Source organism: Castor canadensis, chromosome 7, assembly GCF_047511655.1.
Source record: "Castor canadensis chromosome 7, mCasCan1.hap1v2, whole genome shotgun sequence".
In the NCBI taxonomy this organism is placed as follows: Eukaryota; Metazoa; Chordata; class Mammalia; order Rodentia; family Castoridae; genus Castor; species Castor canadensis.
Window position 1 is genome coordinate 110450032 of NC_133392.1, and position 23134 is coordinate 110473165.

The 23134-nt window shown below is 40.2% G+C and overlaps 1 protein-coding gene and 1 non-coding gene across 2 annotated transcripts in view; one reads left to right on the forward strand and one right to left on the reverse strand.

Moving 5' to 3' along the window:
- Ror1 (receptor tyrosine kinase like orphan receptor 1) overlaps window positions 1-23134 on the reverse strand; it is a 355481-nt gene that overhangs the window by 104240 nt on the left and 228107 nt on the right. Inside the window, exons 3-4 of the mRNA XM_074079592.1 lie at window positions 14391-14678; window positions 13674-13704 (exon numbers count right to left, since the gene is read on the reverse strand). Of these exons, the coding sequence (XP_073935693.1) occupies window positions 13674-13704; window positions 14391-14678 (319 nt within the window). The remainder of the gene's footprint in view (window positions 1-13673; window positions 13705-14390; window positions 14679-23134) is intronic.
- LOC141425151 (U6 spliceosomal RNA) lies at window positions 4215-4321 on the forward strand. The gene has a single exon (XR_012450243.1). It is a non-coding gene; the product is annotated as a U6 spliceosomal RNA (small nuclear RNA).

Consider the following 23134-nt stretch of genomic DNA (forward strand, 5'->3'; position numbering starts at 1 on the left):
AAAAATGGAAATATGATTTAAATTTTCCCATGAATGTTCCCACTGTGAACAGACAAGCTAAACTTGTAGCTCTAAGGAATGGAGAAACTTATCTAACCTAGCTAGACAGTGTGGGATGTGGGTTGTGACTGAGGCTTTTCACAACACGGTATTTAGACATTTGGCATGAATCACTACACAGATGATTTTAATTGTGATTGATAGCATTTTGTAAACTGGCTACAAAAACTACAAAAAAAAGTGATAAATGCCTTGTTGATATTGATAAATTTAGTGCTGCTTTTCAACTTATGCCTTATACCTTCAAATTTGGTATAAACAATGTTAAATTGACCCAAGGTCTAGTGAATTTATTTAGAGTCTGGAAACTAATTTACTTGTGATTCAAAGTCAAATCAATTGTTCTAAAAATTATAACCAGTTTTGTTATTGCAGATATGAATATTAAAGAAAAATATTTTGGTACTCAATTTAGTTACTGGAAAACCTTGAGTTTAATGGTAACATGGATTTATGTTTTTAAATGTTAATTTTGTACAACATAAGTACAGATCAAGTGTTTTTCTTCTGTTTCTCTCTATGTCTGGTGGTATTGGAGGTTGAATTCAGGGCCTCACACTTGTTAGGAAGGCTTTCTGCCACTTGAGCCACATCCCCAGCCCTAGATCAAGTATTTCTGATGACAATTTTACACCCAAATTAAGATGTGCTGTATAAATATAAAATACACACTAGATTCTGAAGACTTGGAAAATAGGACATTTCTTTATAGAAATCACTTCTCCATCTGTATATATTTCAAAACATCCCACTGTGTAACTCTATTATGTGTAATTTTGACTTCTCAATTATCCCTCAATAAAGCTGGGTAAAAATTTTACATTGATTTCATGTTGCAATGTTAATAGGTTGGTCATATTGAGTTAATAAAATATATATTAAAATTAATTTTACTTCTTTCTCCTAACTTTTTTAAAAATGTGATTACTCCTGGGTTTTCAGTTACTTTATGGAGCTTGTAGTGCTCTAGGGACAAGGGTAAGCATCATAACATTCATCATGGTATATTTTAATGGCCTTGAAAGTTGGGATTCATATGAGCAGAAAGGACAGCTGTCCGGTCAGTCTTGAAATGATTAGTGGAGGGGAAGGGCATCGCACAATGGCCATAAAAACACCAGGCCACCTGTTTAGGTAATAGATGTTTGTAAAGACTGACCCATGATAGCTATTCCATTATTTATAGAACACTTCCCATCTCAATGGCAAGTATTTGTATCTGGGTTACTTCACCATTGTCCAAATTCTAGGAGTAGGTTCCTGACTTACAAACAAGGCCAAGACAGTTAAATAGCATAGGTTAATCTCAGCTGGCCTGATCCAATCCAAGACCACTGGCTATTGGTAGGCATTGTGGAATGTATTTACCAAAGATAAATGATACTCCATAAAAGCAAGTTGTTTGGGGTAGGATGGCTGGGACTACCAGCATTCATTAGTAATAATAATTGGATTTGTGATTTGCACCTGGTTTCAGTGAAGTCTTGGGGTTTCACTATTTGAGGTTTATCACAGAGCTGCAATGTAATGTGACCTGCTCACTGTAAGAGGCGAACTAACTTTGGACTTCTTAGAGTCCCGGTGAGACTTGAAGACAGAGGGGGCTTGTGCAATCCAATTCTGGGAGGACAAAGAACCTGTGCCCAAGATCTCTGGACCTCTGCATTGCATATCATCATCTACTGTTCCATTGACTGTAATAAAATTGCTTCATAAGGACATTTGAAAGCAAATGGGCTCACATTTGAGTATTGTGAGCCCTTACAGCAGTTGAATACTTAAGGTGACTAAATGTGGAGCCTGTGTAAGAGTTTATCCACTGATCACCTACCATAACATGGAAAGGTGATGTGTAAGAGAATGAGTGTTGCAGTCCACCTGCCTGGGCTGAAATCAAGGCCCTAGCTTTTGCTAGCTGAGTTTTTTGAATGAATTATTTCATCTGTAAAGCAGGGAACTAATAGTGCCTAAGTCAAAAAGATTCACTGAGGGTAACTTGTGCAAAAATTTACAAAGATGCCTTGCACTCAGTGTTTATCACAGTTACCAAATTCTGTCCTTAGAGTTCCAAGAAGAAAATTTCCACAAGTTTGTTGTATCTGTTTTTAGCCTCGAAGAGTTTATACATATTGAAGTTTAGACTTGGAACACTCAGAACACCTCTTCTGTACAATTTCAAAGTACTTGTGATAAGAGCGAGCACTGGCATGATCATTTATCCATTTTGCTAGGCAGCAAACTAAAGAACCAAGTAATCAAAGACACTAGGTAGCTACAAGATCAGAAGAAATATAAGATCAGATTCTGATTTAATTCATTAGGAGTGGAGCCTGGGTATGGGTAATTTACAAAGCTCTCTGAGTGATTCCAACCTACATATTGAGTCCATAAGCATGGCCCTAGACAACAGAACATGGAGCATGTGTGAATGTATGTGTGTGTGTACATGTGAGTGTGTACGAGAAGAACAGAGAAAGACAGAAAACTAATGAGATAAAATTTTCACTGACACTGTCCTAGAGACTTAAAAAAGAGCGAAGAAACCTGAACGTTATACTGAAAAAGTTGAAGGGGATCAAAATATGCCAACCCAAGTTACAAAACTCTGGCATAATTATTTTGAGCTGAAGGCAATTGAAAAAAGATGCAGTATGGACTCTTCTCTCTCTTTCTTTTTAGTTAAAATCATGGCATAAATTACCTGTGAGAAAACTGCCTTCCCCACACTATGAAGAGGTGGCTATTCTTGCTAACAGTCCAGCATCCCTGCTGAAATCCCTTTATTTACCTGTGTCTTGTCACAGCTCCACAATGTTATCAGTCTTTGTTAAAATGGCATAGAAACTCCTAAGCCTAACCGCATCTTTGGTACTTTCACTTCTTCCTATGAAACTCCTTTGTCATATATAAACATTAACGTCAAATAAAATTTGTGTGCTTTTTCTCCTGTTAATCTGGGTTTTTTTCAATTCAATTCTAGACTTCAGCCATAGAAGCTAAGATAATGAACTTAAAATGAGGGAAGGCATTGGTTCACGGTTTCAGAGTTTCAGTTCATGGTCACTTGGCCCTGATGCTCTGGGCCTGTGGTAACAGTACGTCAGGGCTAGAGTATGTGGCAAAGGAAGTGGGAAGAGAATATCCCCTTTAAGAGAACACCCCTAATTACCTAACTTCCTCTCACTAGGCTCCACCTCCTAAGGCTCCTCTACCTCCAAACAGGAACAAGCCTTCAATACGTGCACCTTTTGGGGACATTCCAGATACAAACTACAGCATTAGGCAACAAAGTCAGTTAATGTACAACATTTTGGCAAAATATTGACCATCATGCTCAGTTATCCTTTAATACCATCAAAATTATTCACACTAGCTAGATCATTTGTTTCCCATAGAAAGCTCTAAGAGGGTGCAAGATGTGATTAATCAGTAATGAACCTGTGTTCAAAAGTCACACATGCAAAATAGTGTCCTCATTTTCCCATCAGCCTCCAAGGACTGTCAGTCCAACAGTCAGGTCATTGATCAACACTTTACAAACACCTGCATGGAGACTTAAGGAGGAGCCCTCTAACAGCACACCATACTGCCTCTTGCTACCATCCTCTTGTTCACCTTCAAACGAAGGCACTCAGCCCATAAAGCAGGAGTCTAGTGAAAAAAGTTGGGCTGGAAATGCTGCTTAATTTCACGTGAGGCAACAGAGCCTGCTAATGACAGCCAAACAAGTGGACATTTCCCCTTCACCCAGATGGAGTGAATACCACACCACTTCAGAATCAGAGGGTGGTGTTCCTGTGTGGCCATGCTCCATAAATCTTTCTCACTGACTGAATCTAACTGGACGTGATCTTGTTTAGAATGGACAGGACAGGAGGTCATGACAGATAAAAGGGGACTATTAATATGGCAGGGCAGGGAAAAAGACCCAGGGGAAAATTGCATGAAATTCAGAATGGTGACAGGGTCTTACTATAACAGAGGTTCATTGAGCACCCTGAGTTTCAAATAGTCATTAAATTTAATTAGAGGAGCTGGGCACTGGTGGCTCATGCCTATAATCCTAGCTGCTCAGGAGGCAGAGATCAGGAGGATCATGGTTCAAAGCCAATTCAGGCAAATAGTTTGTGAGCCCCTATCTCTAAAAAACCCTTGTACTCGCTTCAGCAGCACATATACTAAACTTGGAACGATACAGAGGAGATTAGCATGGCCCCTGCGCAAGGATGACAAGCAAATTCGTGAAGCGTTCCATATTTAAAAAAAAACAAAAAAAAAGCCCTTCACGAAAAAGGGCTTGTGGAGTGGCCCAAGGTGTAGGTCCTGAGTTTAAGCCTCAGTACTAAAAAAAAAAAAAAAAAAAAAATATATATATATATATATATATATATATATATATATATATATAATTAAAGGAAATCTTAGAAGACATTGACTCCAAGTTCCTTAGTCTTCAAATAAAGAAACTTGGGACCCAGAGAAGGTGAGCAATTTGCCCAGGGTTACTGGCTAATGAATGACAAGTGGGCAAGAACCCACCTGCATTCCTTCTAGTCACACCCTTGCTTCTCAAAGTGGGTGAGCCAGTGGTACCACCAACCTGTGAGGATATCAGAAGGGTAGAGACTCAGGCCCCATCCAGACCTGTGCTTTCAGCATCTGCACTTTAACAATGTCCCCAGGTGGTTTAGATGCATGTCACAACTTGAGAAGCACTGCTTTAAACCATACTGACTCATTTGGGTCTTTCAGTTTACCTAGGGCCAGGGCTGGGGGTAGAGATTTCTCCATTTCTTGAGCATCACTTGTTCTGCAAGCTATGGTAGATGCATATGTCAAAACTCATAAATGCAGGAAGAGAAAGTGTACATCCTGTAGAATGAGTTCTTTTAGATTGGTTTTGATATGGACACTCCTATGATTTAAAAACAGCTTAATCATAGGCTGGGACTATAGAAAGAACTTGATAAAAATGTGTTGAACAAATGAATGAAACATTGCTAAATGTGGAAAAAAGCTTTCAAGACCAAGACTTTCACTGTTCAAATGAACCCACATTTGTTGAGCATCTGCTGTATGCTAGGTGTGGAAATACGGTCACAACAGAGAAGCTCATCCCCAGTGGGCAAGCTTTCAGAAAGCATAGTCCTAGAAGCATAGTCCTCAATGTGCTCTTCACACAAAGAGATGCCTTGCCAATATTCACAAGTATTGCTTTAATTAGAAGCTTTCCACACCTTATTTGTACAGTGGGGATTGCTGAGTGATGGGGGCGGATTGGGACATAAAAGCTTGACTTTTCAACCTTCTGGACTCTTGGCTCTCTCCTCCTGGGATTGGGAAATCCTTTTTATCTAATCTCTTCACATTCCTGTCATCTATCCCTACTTTGCTGAGTGCTAAGTCTAGGGCAGTTTGAAGAAGACACTGAGGTTTATTACGTCACTGAACGTAATAAACCCCATGGCCTGGCCCAGCTGCTGAGTGACATTTTGGTCCCCTTTCTACGTGATGCCCCATCCCTGAACTGCCCAAATAGTTGTGTTGAAAGTTATCCTTGAGTTTATGTTGGGCCGAAAGTTATATTATCACTTCCTGGGATGAGCTAGCACCCAGCTATACTTTTTCACTGTGGCCTGAGACTTGGAAACAGATAAAAGAGGGGAAGAAGTCAATAAAAACTAGTTACTTTTTCTGTTGAAAGGGACTTTAGCCAAAGACCATGAAAGGAAAGGAAATAAAGGTTTCAAGGTCTCTGGTTCACAGCAGGGAACACTGTTGGGAAGAAAGACTCTGGCTGGAAAGAAGGCATCACCTCTGCTGAACAGTAATGATGTTGACAGTGTTAGCATCGTTAAGCTCTGAAGATGTACAGGGCAGTGTTACCTATTATGTATGCATCTTAGTCCTTAGTCTTCTCAATGTCATTATGAGATAGACACGTTTCAAAAACATGCCTTCAACAGACAAATCTATAGGAGGAGATCTGAGGAGATGAAAGAAATAGCAACTTAAATATGTTCAATACTAATTATATTACTAGGCTTTATCCTAGGACTTCTCATAGACAGGTGAGAGAATAGATAGAAAAGCGGTTGGAATTTGTCAGGAAGAGTTTCATAGCATTTTAACTTGCCTATTTCTACCTCTATTACTTGAATTCTGTGTAGCCTTGAAAACTGGCAAAAGACTTAATACCAAATGAATTATAGCAAACCATTTACATGAAATAACGGAATTCTTTCACAACTGTTCTAAAAAAAAAAGTAGAAGACAAGGAAATACTTCCTAATTCATTCTGAGTTCAACATTATCTAATATAGTAACTAGACAAAGATGTCAAAAGAAAACTACAGACCAATGTCTTTTATAAACATAGTCACAGCAATCCTTAAGAAAATACTAGCAAACAGAATCCAGCAACATATATCAAGGAATTATCTACCATGGTCAAGTGGGAATTATTCCAAAAACATAAGCTTGGTTTAACATACAAAAATCAATCAACATAAACACGCCATGCCACACTAACACAACAAATGTCTAGCAAAATCCCATGATGATCTCCATAGACACAGAAGAAGCACTGACGAAATCTAACACCCTTTCATAATGAAAGCCACGAAAAATAGGAATAGGAGGCAACTTTTTCTCAACCTGGTAAAGGGCATCTGTGAAAACCCCATAGCTTAACATCATTCTCAACAGAGAGAGTGAAACCTTTGCCCTTTGGATAAGAAGACCACTCTCACCACTTCTACTCAACATTATATGCATGGTCCCAGCCAGGGAAAGAAAACGAAATAAAAGCCATTGCATTGCAAAGGCAGAGGTAAAATAATCTCTATTTGCAAATGCCATGATCTTATAAATGGAAACCCTAGGGAAACTTCCACCCTGCACATACAAATTCTTAGAGATAATGGACAAATTCAAGTGTACATCTGGAAAAGGTACAGGATGCAAGATCAGTATTGAAAAATTGACTGTATCTTTACAGAGTACAACAAGTAAACAGAAAATGAAACTAAGAAAGTAATTCCGTTTACAATAGTATGAAAAATAATGACTAGTTAGGATTTTTTTTTAAAGGAGCAGGAGTTGTACACCGAAGCTAATAAACATTATTTTAAAATTAAGCAAATGGAACAATACCTTACTCTTTAGGGATTAGAAGATACAATATTGCTTAAGTGCTAATAATTCCCAAATGCAATCGGTATCAAAATTCTGTGTGACTTTTTGGCAGAGATTATAAACCAGTCTAAAAAAATCTACATGGAAACGCAAGGGACCCAGAATAGGGGAATAATTCTTGGAAAAGAAGAATGACATGTAAAGATATGATAGTCAGTTTTATGTGTCAACTTGGCAAGGCATATTCCCTAGTTATTCAGTCAAACACTAGGGAAGGTGTTGCTCTGAAAGCATTTTATAGGTTAAGTTAACATCCACGATCAAATGACTAATTGTAGGAGGTCATCCTTGATAATCTAGATGGGCCTGGTTCAATCAGTTGAAGGACCCTGAGAGTCAACTTGAGTCTCCTACCTGTGGAGAGCAGCGTGAGCAACAGCCCAAGGGCCCCTAGGCTGCTTGCCCTGACGCTGCCTTGTGGATTTGGAGTTGGCATGGCGGTCCACACAATCACAGAAACCAGTTCTCTGCAACACACCTCTTTACATATGTGTATGTATAAAACTGCACTAGTTCCATTTACCCAGTGGAACACTGACTGACAGGAAAAAGCTCACATTTGCTGATTTCAAAACTTACTGCAAACCTACAGCAATCAAGACTGTGTGAAACTGTCATAAGCAGGGAAATACAGTTCAACAGAGTAGAATGTAGACTTCAGAAATAAACATTTATTTATGGTCAATTGGTTTTAAAGGGTGCCAAGACCAGTGGAAGGAAAAAGAATAGTCTTTTCAATAATGTGAATGGTGTTAGGACAACTGGCTATCCATAGGCAAAAGGATGAATCTGAACTCTAAATATATACCATATACAAGAATCAACTTAAAATGAACTGAAAGCCTAAATGTGAGAGCTAAAATTATAACATTAAATTATCAGCAGAAAATGTGGGAGTAAATCTTTGTGACCTCAGATTACACAATAGTTTGTCAAAAGTCTAAATAACCAAAAGGGGAAAAAAAAATAAATTTGACTTAAACATCATAAACATTCATGTTTTAAAGGATACTACCATGAAATTGAAAAAAAAATCCATAGTATGAAAGAAAATATTTGTAAATCATGTATTTGACAAGGCTGTATATCTGAAATACGTAAAGAACACTTACAACTCAAAAATTTAAAAAAGACAAAAATTTCAAATAAATAGCAGGCAAAGAATCTGACCAGACATTTCCCCAAAGATAGACAAATGGCCAATAAGTGCATGAAAAGATGTTTAACATTATTAGAAAAATGCAAATAACAAGCACAATAAGATCACTTTATACTAACTAGACTGGCTGAGGAAGGAAGGAAGGAAGGACAGGAGGAAGGGAGGGAGGGAGAAGGAGAGAAAGAAAGAAAAAAAAAGAAAGAAAGGAAGAAAGAAAGAAGACAGAAAAAGAAAGAAAGAAAAGTGTTAGAGAAGATGTGGGGAAATTCAAACCCTTTTGCTTTATTTTTTTACTTTTTGGTACTGGGGTTTGAACTCAGGGCCTCACAGATGCTAGGCAGAGGCTCTACCACTTGAGTTGTTCTCTCAGTTCGCTCTTTTACTTTCTTTCTGCATATATAAAATAGCACAGCCCCTTCGAAAAAGAACTTTACAGTTCTCAGTTCCTCAGAAAATTAAACACAGAATTATCATATGCCCTATGAATTCTACTCCAAGGTATATAACCAAGAGATTGAAAACATACACCCCACAAAAACTTGTACAGGAATAACAGTCATAGCATTATTTTGACTGGGCAAAAAGTAGAAGAAACCTAACCACCCAAAACAAAACAAACGAAATGGGGTATAGCCACACAATGGAGTATTATTGAGCCATGAAAGCCTGAAGTACTGATCCATGCAACAGAGTAGATGAACCCCAAACCATTACGCTAAGTGAAAGAAGCCATACACAAGAGGACAAGTACTGCATGATTTGATTTGTATGAAAGGTTTGGAGTAGGCAAATCCAGAAAGAAGAAAGTAAATTAGATGCAACCATAGGCAGGAGGGGCTTCTTTTTTGAGAGGATGAACATATTTTACAATAAGAGATCAGTGAGGGCTGCACAGTGCTGTGAATATAAGAAAAACAGCGTGGTACACTTTAAAATGGTGTGTTTTATGGAAAACTGTATGTCAGTAAAACTGTTACAGAAGAAGGAAGGAAGGAAAGAGGGAGAGAGGAATGGAGGAAAACAGGAAGGAGGAAGGCCCCTGCCCTGGGCCTACAAACCAAAAACACTCATAAAAGGAATTTAATAAGAGTGAGGATTACACAGTGGACTCCTCGCATCCTGGGGTCTGGTGCTCTGAGCTAGCACCGTGTAACCAGAACCTTAAACCATCCATAACTGAGACTAACACTGTTTGGCCCCAGGGGACCCTTCTCTATCCTCCTTGCCCTCCATCCTTGGAGCAAAAGGTACCACGATGGATAGCGTGAAAGGTTTCTGCCACAGCCTGGGGAGGAGTCAGACACTGCTTTGAGCACAGGCAGGTCTGCAGTGGCAGAAGCACTTTAGTAGGAGAAAAGAGAAATCAATCACTGGTCAAATTCTTCCTCCCAATTTGAATGCAATAGTTTTTTTACACAAGAAACATTCCCAATGTCATCAAACATCCATTTTCTCTATATCCCAATCAATGCTTCTAAAACACTCACAAATTCGATAATATACTCAGTAAGAGCTTCACATGCCTGAGAAAAATTTGTAATACTAAGAGTTATGGGTTGAGCATGGTGGTCCACGCCTGTAATCCCAGGGCTAGGGAGGCTGAGGCAGAAGAATTGTGAGTTCGAGGCCAGTTCAAGGCCTTGTCTCAAAAAAAAGAATAGTGTTATGGGCTGAATTGTGTTGTCCCAAATCAGTATATTGAAGCCTAATCAGAATGTGACCTTATTTGGACTAGGGTCTTTACAGAGGCAATCAAGTTAAAATGAGGCCAACAATGAGTCCTGCCAACACAAAACTGTGAGCCACTGAACTTCTATTGTGTTATCCAGGTAGCTTATGGTACTTTGTTGTAGCAGCCCTAGAAAAGTAGCAATTCAGCAATTCGTAGTATAGTAATATGAGCATAACGGTGAACATGCCATTATGGTCAACAATAAACCGCAGATATGGCAACAGCCCCTTAAGATCATGACAGAGGGAAAGCTTCCTATGGCCTAGTGCTGTCATTCTGTCATAATGTCTTAGACTAGCACGTGTCATGCGTAGTTTATTCTGAAACAGTATACTCTGTCATGTTAGCAGCAGTCTCAGACATCTCTCACTTATGTGTCTTGATTGCATCAAGAGTTCACATCAAGTACCTGACCCGTAGTACCCAGATTAGTGTAAAGACACTCTATAAAGTTTGCACAATGATGAAATTGCCTAATGATGCATCTCTCAGAACACACCTGCTTTGATAAGTGACACCTGATGACTGTACCCTTCGATTTCTACCCATATAGGATAACATCTGACATGGCACTAATTTATATGAGATCTGATTTTGAAAACATATAATAATTGTTCACCACATATGATCCCCATTTTTTATTTTTGAATGTGGCTTATAAAACTCTTAATTCATTTCTAAATTTAAGTATCACTTTAGGAATTTTACTGACATCATTGCTACTGGCTCAGGAAAGTAAAGTTTCTTCAAATGAAGATTATTTTGAAAGAATGAGAATAACCAAAGTAAGTTTGTCTCATTTGGCATTGTTGCCAATATACTACACACTATGCAAAAATTCTGTGTAAGACAACCTAGGCAGCTGACATGAAGGCAAAAAAACTTTTATGGAAGTAATATGTAGCAATCTATGTTATATATAATATTTCTGGCTCTTGACTAGAATACCTAGACATGCAAAATAATAAGGAAAGCAGTTATTTTTGATGGCTCTTGGCTTTCAGTCATAGAAAAAGCACAACTTTACATATTTAAACAGAATTTTGTCCTTCTGAAGGTGTAGTTGTCGACATGGGAGGATAGGACATATTTCATTTAACAGTTTTGCTAGCTTGATTTGTAGCTCATAAATATTTAGACGTATGGTATGTGGATCTCTACTTGTACTTATGCCCCAGGCCCTATAACTGTCAGGGGTGGGCCAGGACCTGGCAGTGACAGCTGAAAGAATGCCTGAAGCAATGAACAGAAGCCAAAGGAAAATCTCAAACTTTCTCCCACTATAAACTAGAACATCATCCTGAAAGCTTCATGTGAAAACCTGACATAGACACTTAAAGGGAGTGATGAGAGCCTTGCTGGGCCATGGTCACAGGGCCTCATCTCTCCGCATAGCATTTCATGGTTCTGAATGTTAGGTTGTGCCATGGATGGTCACCTTATTTTTTTTTCTTTACTGACTGTGCTACTTCTCAGTAAATAGCAATTTATAACTGCACTTTGCTCTTATTTTGGAAAAAGTAGTGTATGATTTAACAAAAGGCCTTGAGAGGGATCCTTAATGTTTGGGTGTTCCCTGTGGCTCTCATTTTGTTAATTTCTAAGCATCTCCTAGTGAGGTTTGGCTGCTCCCTGGGGGCTATGAAGACAGGGATGGGAGCTAGCATTAATTTGGGAGTTAACTTGGGAAGACAGGGATGGGAGCTAGCATTAATTTGGGAGTTAAGAAGGCAGGACCCGTGGAGGCAGTTGAAGAAGGAGAGAAAGGGAAAGAAACAGAGAATCAAAAGGCCAACCAGGAATGCCAAAAGGCTGGAGATTGAACTTCGAAAGGCCCTGTGGGATTTCCAGCATGGACTGCATTTTAGTATAAGTCGCTCCAAACAAACATGGTAACTGTATACTCAATACTATTGCTGCATAACCTGTTTCATATTCAGGTTGGTGAACATGAAACAGAGGTGTCTGATGTCAACAAATACCTTTAGTGTAGATAGGGATCTTTAGGGAACATCAATACCCTGTTTGCGGTTAGCAGCTCATAAAATTGCTTGACTATCTTTGAGTGAGATTAAAAATCATGACAGAATTTGACTGGATTCATCAGAAAGGTGGCAGCAAACAAAGAACAAACACTTCCAGAGTGAGGATGTACAAATGATCAAAATAATTCAGATTAACTGAAAAGAACTCTGATACAAATACAGCAGGCAGAAAATCACCAGCCCAGGGATGAATAGTGAAGGAAGATGAGTGAACCAGAATAATCAACCTGCCAAAAAGATTACCAGCCACATTTGAAACACAGATTAATAGAAACAAATAAGGTACCAGTGTGGGAAGCTTTTTTACAGGAAGTAACAAAAGTTTTAATCTTTGTTTAAGTAAGACTTCAAAAGGATTCCACATATAATCAGTGGTGAGACCATTAAAAAAAATGAACTTCAAAAAATGCAAGATGGAGTGAGCAAACTTCCGACCTATTCTCAGATTAAGCAACATTTTCTGTCTAGGCAAACAGAATGCAATTAGCACTAGGTGATTTTAAAGACTGTTTTGCAGTTGCCTTTAACTGGCTGATGAAATAGCAGAACAGTACGGCTGGAGGCCAGTGTTTATTCTTACCCATCACCTATTTTATTAAAGGGACAGGGGTCACTGGGCCTCGAGGCACACAGCAGTGTATTAAAATACCCCACACTGTAATTAAGTGGCATGGGGGGATTACAGCAAGTTAAGTGGCTGTTATGTTTGCCATGGGTGTGGTCTAGGCCAGACCTGTGGATGCTCCCGTAAACAGGTCCTATGAATACTACTTCAGATATCTACAAAAAATGGAGGCTATTTTCTTGGGTTTGAATAAATGGATCTTTCCCCTGAATAAAAATACACATAAAGGGAAAAACCCACTCTTGAAGTGAATACTTCTAGAGTGAAACATGAGAACGCCCCAGCCAGAATAATAAGCATATCAACAATAGTATCATTTAAAGAAACAGAATCTTTAGACTCCATTGACAATGAACTTGGAATAAGTCCAACTGCAAATCCATGCACGGGCACTTCTCTCTCTTATGTGAGTTAGAACTTCTGCCTCTGGGTTCTTTGAAGGGAAGAAAAATAAAGTGATCACCTAATTGTTGCCTTGTTTAATAATTTAAGGCATCAGAAATTCTTGCAGAATGTGAAACAGACCCTCTTAGCTGGGAGGAGAGGTTCCTAAACCAGCACGCTATGGTTTCTTATCTCATTTTTTACCAAATCCATTGTTGCCTTCAACTTTTCAATTTACTTAAAAATAGTAAATGTAAGAAGATTTTTGCTTTGATCATTCAGATTCAAGATTAGCAAGCCAATGAGATTACAGTCAATGCTAGTCTCCTGTGGATCTTCAGATCAAAGAAGCAAAATGAAATGACATTTGGAAACAGTGTTTTGGCCCAAGCAGAGGACAGCATTGCCATTGCCCAGAAATCTACAGAAAAACACTTAGAAATGACAAGAGAGGAGATTCAGAATACTTACGAGGATCCTGGACTTGCGGTGGGAGGAGGGCCTGAAGAAATGAAAGAAAAACAAAAGAAGCAGTTAGTCTGGGTAATTGGAGGGCAAGTGTAAATGCAATCAACTCATGACAAATCCAGGCTCTCCTCCCATCCGGAGGTGATAGTTATTTTTCCGGGATTTACTGTTTTGCTCCAGTTTCTCCCAAGAGAACATATCTATATCGCACAATTCAGGATCTGAAAAATGCTAAGACAAGTGGTAAAACATGACTCTCTACCCAGTGCATCCTCAAACTCTGCAGGGAGCTTCCAGTAGGAAGCTGAGCGATTGCACAGGGTATCAATTTAACAGAAAACAGGGGTGTCAGGTCTGAGAGCAGCTGGACAGAAGAGGAGCCTGCTCACTGCAAGTGTTCCCAATGTCTCTGGACAAGGTGCAACCTTGCTGAGAAGAAGAGCTCAATGGCCTGATGGCTTGGAGTACAGGTGGTGGAACAGACAGAGCCAGACTCCACCCCTGCATTGCTGCCTTCTGGCTGGGCAACGTGTACCTGGTAATTAACCACTGCATCTTGGCTTACATGCTTGCAAAATAGGTACAGGGTACCACTGCAATGTTAGAGTCGTGGTCACCTATACTACACTTGATGGAACTGTTCATCTTCTCCCTCCTTGGCCCTGTGGCTTCTGCTTGAGGCTGAAGGCCGAAAGCCATCTCCAGTAAGAGGCTACTTACCAAACTTAACAAACAAGACTCCGGTGGTAGAAACCACCTTCTTGCCATTTGTGGCCACGCACTGGAAGTAGCCGGTGTCTGTGGTGTCAAGGTTTCTAATCCGCAGTCGAGAGCCATAGTTGGTTGCCCGGAAGGAGATCCTCCGGGGCTCCTGGACCACAGGTGCATCGTTTTTGAACCAGCGGATGGTGGGAGGCGGATTCCCAGAGACTCTGCAGTGCAGTTCTGCTGTCTGCCCCAGGGACGTGGTGATGTTATTCATTGGTTCATCCAGAGTCAGGTAAGAATCTGTGGCACAGGGGAAAGGAGGCAGGTTAGAGGGGCAGACAGCCGGAGATCAACTCTAAGCAACCCAGATCCACTCCAGAGGGCCTCTGGGGTCACAGAGAGACAGAGAAGAGAAGCACAGGGAGATAGACAAGGAAGGTTTGGTAAACAGCATTTACCAATACCCCATGAGTGTGGGAACACAGCCTGATGCTTGGAGCAAAATTTGTTACTCATCAGAACATAAAATGCAAAGTCTTCAAATGGTTACATGGTACCCACACACCCTTGTACTTTCCAAGACAAGACAATGAGTTTCTGTGCTGTAGATCACACTCCTTGTTGCAAATAATAGGACAAGAGAGGAAGAGGGAAAAAAATGAAATTCACTTCAAATCTTTCCACCCCCAGCTAGCACCATTTTTTACCTCTGACAAACATCCTTCTAGTTTGACCACTTTTGATAAAAAAGGAAGCATCAAACACTCAAAAAAGTGGGAGAAAAACATTTTTAGCCACATGTCTCAAGTTGGGGATTGGTGCCTCAAATTCTCCTGTTCATGATGTAAGGCCAGGTCACTGGCAGACAGAGAGGTGAGACAGTGGCATTTCCACAATATCACTCGTGTCAGCCAGAACGTGTCACAGTGTGTAATTCATCTTTTTATGTATCTGTCCACCGATTCAACATATAATTTTTAACTGAGATATAATTTACATCCTGTGTGATGAACAGATCTTAAATAGTTCCACAAAGAGTGACAATGCATCTACCCACATAACCAGTGCTCCTATCTTGACAGAATATCAGCACCCCAGAAATGCCCCCTGAATCCTTTGTAGTCAGTGCCTGCTCCCAAACACTCCCTCCCACCCCTCCCCCAGGCAACTACTGTTCTGATTTTTATCATCATGAGATTATCCCAGAATCTCATGTAAAGGAAATCAATCATATTTAATCAAGCTTTCCATTTGGCTTCTTTTGAGATTTGCTGCATTAAAAATTTTAATAATGAAAGAAGTTTTATTTCAGCTTATTCTTCAATAAAGGTTTAGAAATCACATTAAATAGTGTTTGTGGGATCCAGTCACAGAGAAAATAATGGTTTTTTTCAGTGCTGGGGATTTAACACAAGGCCTTGTGCTTGCTAGGCAAGTGAGCTACCACTTGAGCTAAATCTCCACCCCTATGGTATTTTGTGTATGAGATGGGGTCTCCCTAATTTTGCCCGGGCTGGTTTTGAACTCACAATACTCCTGCCTCCACCTCCTTATCAATTCTACTTCCTGAGTAGCTAGGATTACATGTGTGCACCATCATGCTTAAAAAATTGCTCTGCTAATACCACTCTTGGGGATATACCCAAAAGAAAGTGACATAGGTTACTCCAGAGGCACCTGCACACTCATGTTTACTACAGCACTATTCACAATAGCCAAGTCATGGAAACAGCCAAGAAGCCCCACCACTGACGAATGGATTAAGAAAATGTGGTATTTATACACAATGGAATTTATGCAGCCATGAAGAAGAATGAAATGTTATCATTTGCAGGTAAATGGATGGAATTGGAGAACATCATTCTGAGTGAGGTTAGCCTGGCCCAAAAGACCAAAAATCGTATGTTCTCCCTCATATGCAGACATTAGATCAAGGGCAAACACAACAAGGGGATTGGACTTTGAGCACATGATAAAAGCGAGAGCACACAAGGGAGGGGTGAGGATAGGTAAGACACCTAAAAAATTAGCTAGCATTTGTTGCCCTCAACACAGAGAAACTAAAGCAGATACCTTAAAAGCAACTGAGGTCAATAGGAGAAGGGGACCAGGAACTAGAGAAAAGGTTAGATCAAAAAGAATTAACCTAGAAGGTAACACACACGCACAGGAAATTAATGTGAGTCAACTCCCTGTATAGCTATCCTTATCTCAACTAGCAAAAAACCCTTGTTCCTTCCTATTATTGCTTATAATCTCTCTTCAACAAAATTAGAGATAAGGGCAAAATAGTTTCTGCGGGGTAGCAAGGGGTAAGGAGGGATAAGGGGGGATAAGGGAGGGAGTGGGGGGAAGGGGGGAGAAATGACCCAAACATTGTATGCACATATGAATAAAATAAAAATTAAAAAAAATTGCTCTGCTAGTCATATACATGAAGTCTTCTTTGACTTCACTTTCCCTGACCACCCACCCTTGGGTAGATCCTTGTCATACCTTCCCACTGCTCACTGTCCTTCCCTATCCCCAATCCCAGTGTGACTTGTTAAGTAGTTGTCTTCACTGCAAGGCTACAAGCCCCAAAAGGATGGGCATGGGGAGAGCTGAGTCATTACTACATCCTCAGTGTGCAGTACTACAAAGCAGCAGTATCTGCTAGACAGAACATCCTGCAATGATGGACATGTATTGTGAGCTGCACTGATTGGTAGTCACTAAGCACACATGACTTATTGAGCTCATGAAATAAAGACTAGCACAACTAAGAAACTGAATTTTTAAACTTAAATAGTCATCTCTGGCTAGTGGCTACCGTTTTGGGCTGCACAGAACACAGTAACTTTGTTGAATTTAATGGACTCTTATTGGAAAAACAATCTTTTTAAAAGCTATTTAGCTGAGTAATTTAATTACCCAAATGTCTATAAAATGGGTTCATAACTGCTAAAAATAAATGATTACTTGCTTTAATTTTCCATGAAAAATGTGGGGAGGCATGTTGTTAAACTCTGGACATCCCCACTGGAGTGTGCTAAGCGTGTAAATAGCACTTAGTATGTGTGCGGAGTGGAAGAGATTAATCATGCCAATCGGTCACTGTGCTGTCATGAGGATACTTTTCATTTCACATAAGACAATGAACAACTTTCTCTCCAAGAGAATCAGGAGTCCATAAATGATTCTGCTAATGCCTTGCTTTCTTACATTTATATTCTGATTTCTCTCCTGGAACATGTGTTTATTATCTATCTATCTATCTATCTATCTATCTATCTATCTATTTATCTATGTATCTATCTAATCTATCTATCTGTCTATCTATCTATCTACCTCTATCTATCTATGTATCTATGTATCTATCTAATCTATCTATCTATCTATCTACCCATCTCTATCTCTATCTATCTATCTCTGTATCTCTATCTCTATATCTATCTAACCTATCTATCTCTATCTCTCTATCCATCTATCTCTCTATCTCTCTATCTCTTTATCTATCTAATCTATCTCTATCAATCAAATCTATCATCCGTTGTCAATCTGTGAATGTGTGTGCTCATGAATGTAAGCACATGTGTCCCTAAGATGTTTGAGGAACACCCAGAAGCTGGGGAACAGATGGCTTTATGGAGCTATGACCATGGTTTTACAACTCACTTTATGTGTCAAGAATGGGTAACTACATGCCCTGTGAACTTAGAAAAAGCAATCAGATAATGCCAAAATCAGCATTGTGATTAATACACCTTTGGATAGGTTCTGAAGTTTGATTGCCTATGTTTGAATCTCAGGTCTTCCCCCTGCCTATATGTGTGATCTTGGGCAAATTACTTAACTTCTTTGTACCTCAGTTTAACCAAATGAAAATAGGAATAATAAATAGGGTTCTGCCTGGCAAAACTGATAGAGGAAGATTAAAGTTAAATCGGGTGACACCTGTAAAGCACTTAAACCATGTTCGTCAAAAAGTAAACACTCCAGAGTGTTAATTATGATGCACGCCATAATCCTAGCACTTGGGAGGCTGAGGCAGAAGGATCAAGAGTTTGAGGCCAGGCTGGGCTAAATGGCAAAACTTTGTCTCAAAAAACCAAAAATGAAATAAAGTCAATTAATGCTGCTATTATGTTTTTTATTACAGTAACTTCTGTATGATGCTTTTCAGGCTACATGTTTTCATGGCTTCCATATCCTGTTATTCTGTAACATCTGGGTAAATAAGAAATGCACATTAATTAATCATGATCCCCAGCTGCAGATGAGAAACATCACAACCCAGCAATTAGCTTACTTGCCCCACAGTCACACAGCAAACTACCCAATGCTCCTATCATTAATGGCCTTCAGTCCTCAGGCTCAGCCAAGCACTCCACAAAGACCGACTGAGGCAGCCAACCAATAAAGGAGCAATAACAGACCAGTGTGAAGACCGACCACATGCCAGGGCTTTGTGTTAGCGTTTACCATATACAACCCCACCAGGGAGAGGTGGCTGTCCTGTTTTAGCAGAAGAAACCTAGCCTCAGAGAGGTTAAGTGAAATCCCCCCAAGGTCTTGTGATGGTGCTGAGATCCAATTCACTTTCTCTGGTTCTCAAACATTGCTCTTTCCATGACACATGGCTACTTCTGTAGTGTGAGTCCCATGGAGGGCAGGGCAGATGGAATTTCATTCCTGGACACACAGGTACTCAGGGGCTTAGCTAGTCCCCGACTCCAGGAAGGACTAACTGGTGAATTGGCCTAAGTTTTAGACATTTTTCTACTTGTCATTTCCATTTCCCTCAGAGAGAAGGCATTTCTCCTGACCCACTCTATTTTACATCCAAGGTAGCGTCTCTCTAAAAGCAAAAGAAGGATTCAGGGCTCTTGAAATCAGTGTGTTTCCAGAGAGAACAAAGGAATTATAAACAGATCTTTGTGTTTACTGAACAAAGGAGCCTTGCCACAACCAGGGCATTGGTTTTAACTTTTTCCTGACAAAAAAGAAGAGGGGAACTTGCTGCCACCTGTAGCTGCTCACCTTAGGCACACCTTAGCTAACAAATGGTCTGCTCCCCAGTTCAGCCAAGACCAGAAGCATCACAACAAAATTTTGGCTCTACAACACAAAGGCCTCCTATGACTGGAAAAAAGTAAAATAAAAACGCATGTCTGCATCCCTGCCATCTTTCTTGTTGTTAACAAGCCTTTGGCTGGGGTCCATTCTCTTCCCAGAACCAGCTGGAACTTTCTATAGCAGCCTCATGGGCCATGCTAGGAGATCCAACTCTAGTCTCCACCTAGAGCGTGGTGTGACCATCGCAGGCCCTGGATCTGCCATTCAGTTCAGAGAACACCTGCGCTTCACCTGCAAGGGGCCGGGTGCAGAGGAAACTCACACACCGTACTCCAGTATTGTCCTTACACTAACAGCTGAGTGGGTCACACAGTCCCCTCTCGCCCCGAGGCTTTGCATTCATTCTCTGTTCCCTGGGTTTTTTGGGATCTTCTCCTGGGACAGTCTGTGTCACAGAATCGCTGGATGGCAGGCAGCAGGTACCTGTTGAACTTGAACACCAAACAATGTCATTTGGCTTCTATATTTGACCCTAGCTTTGATTCAGTGCCTATGTGTGCTTGAGCTGTGGAATAGTTCTCATGCTTTTTTCTCTGCTTCTTTCACTACAGATATTGTGATGGCAGACTGGTGATGGGGAGGGAGGGGCATAATCTGGCTTGAGAGATAAAAAATTTCTGTTTTGCTGATTCCACCTCTAGCTCCTGTGTCCCTGAACAAACTATGTCTCTCAATGGCAATGCTAGAAACCATGATGACAATAATCACAATGACGATGATATAATAATGATGATGGTGACTATAGCCAACACCAAAATGATATGTGTCATGGCAGGTGTTGTGACGAACATTTCACATATAGGAAAATTAAGGCACAAAGAGAGCAAGATTTTGTACAAGATCACACAGACAGGAAGCAGAATTGAGATTTAAAAAAAAATTCTTTTGGTTCCAGAGTATGTGGTGTAGGGCACAAGTAAAAAATTTGGAGCCTCTTAGATATACAATTTAAAATATTGAGAAAAAAATATTGAGGGCACCAAAGAGAAAAAAATTTAAGTACTTGTTTAATTTATTTTAAAAAACAATAACCCATTACTTAACAATAGTGAGACAGGTGGACATTGTTTTATATTGTTGGAAATGTATTATTTGCTTTAAGAACAGTGATTTGTTTTCTCCTGTTTTACCATTCAATCTGTTGAGATAGGTTGTACTGCCTGAAGAAAATCAGGCTTTACATATCTGTAAAAGGGAGGGTTAGTTTATTGCCTTTCAATAATTTAGGATATGTTTCTCTGAAGTACATTGAAATTCAGCAAGCGGTATTTTCTTTTCTTGTAATAATGTGAAACCATATCAATGAACCTTGCATAATCTGTTACATTAAAAAGGATTGAGATGTCTTGCACTTGAAAGGGAGCTTTGACCCACATATGGTTTTATAATAGAATGCATATTGTTCACTTAGGAAACACGAGATCACTGTTATTCACACCTTCCCCACGTGGACACATTTAAATATGTAAATATAGAAAAGCCATATCCATTAATATCACCACCAATCTCATCAGTAAAGACCGGGTTGCTGTCATTCTCATGATAGTGGCTCAAAGGTTTTGGAAATTTGACTTTTTGTTCCAAAGTTCAAATTTTAGTATTGGCAACTAATATTATCTCCTGTTTCCTTGAACTGGTATGCCCATTTACTTCAATGTTGAGAATTCTCAAGCACAGCTAACCACAGTGTGTCAGCTGTTCTTCTAAGCGCAAAGTGGCTAGCTCTGTTTGGAGAGCAGGTGCTTTTCGTAGAGACACTCAGAGTTCTAGAACTTCAGTGTTCAGCGGGGGCACTTTTTGTGGGCATACCACTTCACCACATGGAACATTAAAGACATGGACTCAAGGGTCCACATTTAACAAAATCAATAATTTCTGCTGTTTTATGGAAGACACTTTTAAGTACAATTGGCTTGTTTTTCTCTTTAATTGCAACTGGGTTGCAACTGAGATGACTCCACTATTGTGGAACAGTTTGCTGTCACTGTCTTGACACACGCTAAGGCTGCAGTGGCTTTGCACAATCAGGATGGAAATCTGCAGGTCGAAGGACCTAAAGACCTCCCCCTAGAAATCACAGCTAATAAGGACAAAGTCAAGATTTGGATTCCACGCCTAGTGCTCCTCCCACAAACTCCACAGCCACCCTTCCTGCCCCTCTGCCTCCTGGCCTCCAGTAAGGCTCTCAGAACAAGTGACCTGAGCTCCACCAGTGGGAGAGCAGAGGGTGGCTAGAAGCCACTCTACACAAGCAGTTTGGGGTTCCAGGGTGGCCAATTCCAAACGACTGGCAAAAGTTTGGGTCTTGGAGTAAAAACTTGTTATTTTTTACAATGTAGGGGAAGGAAATATCAGTGCTTTTAGTACCACTATTTTTCCTCCTTATCCATGAAAGTGATGACCTTAGATCCCAGGATATTGAGCGGGGGAGAGGGAGGGGGCGGAGTGGGTGGTGAGGGAGGGGGTGGGGGCAGGGGGGAGAAATGACCCAAGCATTGCATGCACATATGAATAATAAAACAAGAAAAAATTTTTAAAAATGATCCCAGGAAGTAGATACCATTATTACCCTCACTTTAGAGATAAGGAAGCAGAGATTCAGAGAGGTGAAGTCACACAGTCAGAAGGTGGTAGAGCCAGGACTCAAACCCAGTCCTTTGCACACCAGAGACCACAGTTATCTGATGCCCCATTTCCCAATAAATTCGAACTGAAGTCTTTCCCTGTGCTTTCCACCACTGTAGCCAGGACTCCTTTCATGAGTCCGTTCAGCCCATGACAATACCCAGTGGGGCTACAAACAAGTAAATCACCACTAGTTACTAATGACGTAACTGGAAGTCATCACTGAGAACGAGATTTTTAAAAAAGCTTCCTGCATCTTGGGCCTTAATCAACCTAAAACGTGAACCGTAAGAAAAACTAAGATGGTTTATGAGCTCTCTGAGAATGGAGACCATTTTTCCTCCTCCTCCTTCTTGTATTCCTCCTGGCACTCCATGCCTTATTGTGCACTTCGTAGGCACTTAATAAATGCTGCTGATTAAGTAAATGGAAGGCTCAAGTGAATTTCGGGCAAATTAGCTTTGGAGACACCCCATTTATTATTGCCCTGCTTGACAAGATGTCACATCCACAAGCCCCAAATCCCTCCCAACATTTATTAATTCATTTTCCAAGTGCCCTCCCTTCGCTCCACAGGGAGGGAGGCAGAGCCAGGAGTTATGATCCCATTTTGACAGGTGAGAGAAAGTGAGATAGAAAAAGTTTCCACAGTCCGTTGCCATGGCAACCAACTCAGCCAGCCAATCACAATCAGACTGAGGGCTTGGGCCTCAGTGTCAGAAGCAGCTCATGCCAAAAGCCAAGCCTCCTACATGACAGCTTCTTTTAGAGAGGGAGAGGCTCCCAACGTGAAACAGAATGCTTAGCTAAACATAAAGGAAGGCTGCCAAACACAGTTAGGTCATTGCATTTGACTTTGAGAGAACATTCTGTTTGCACTATCAACCTGCGTCCACTTTCGGCACACTTCACCATAAATACTTCTGACTCACTATCTTGGGAAATATTTTTTATCTTAATAAACTCAATGCAAAGCAGAATGTAAATCAGCTTGCACATTCTTGAATCGTAGC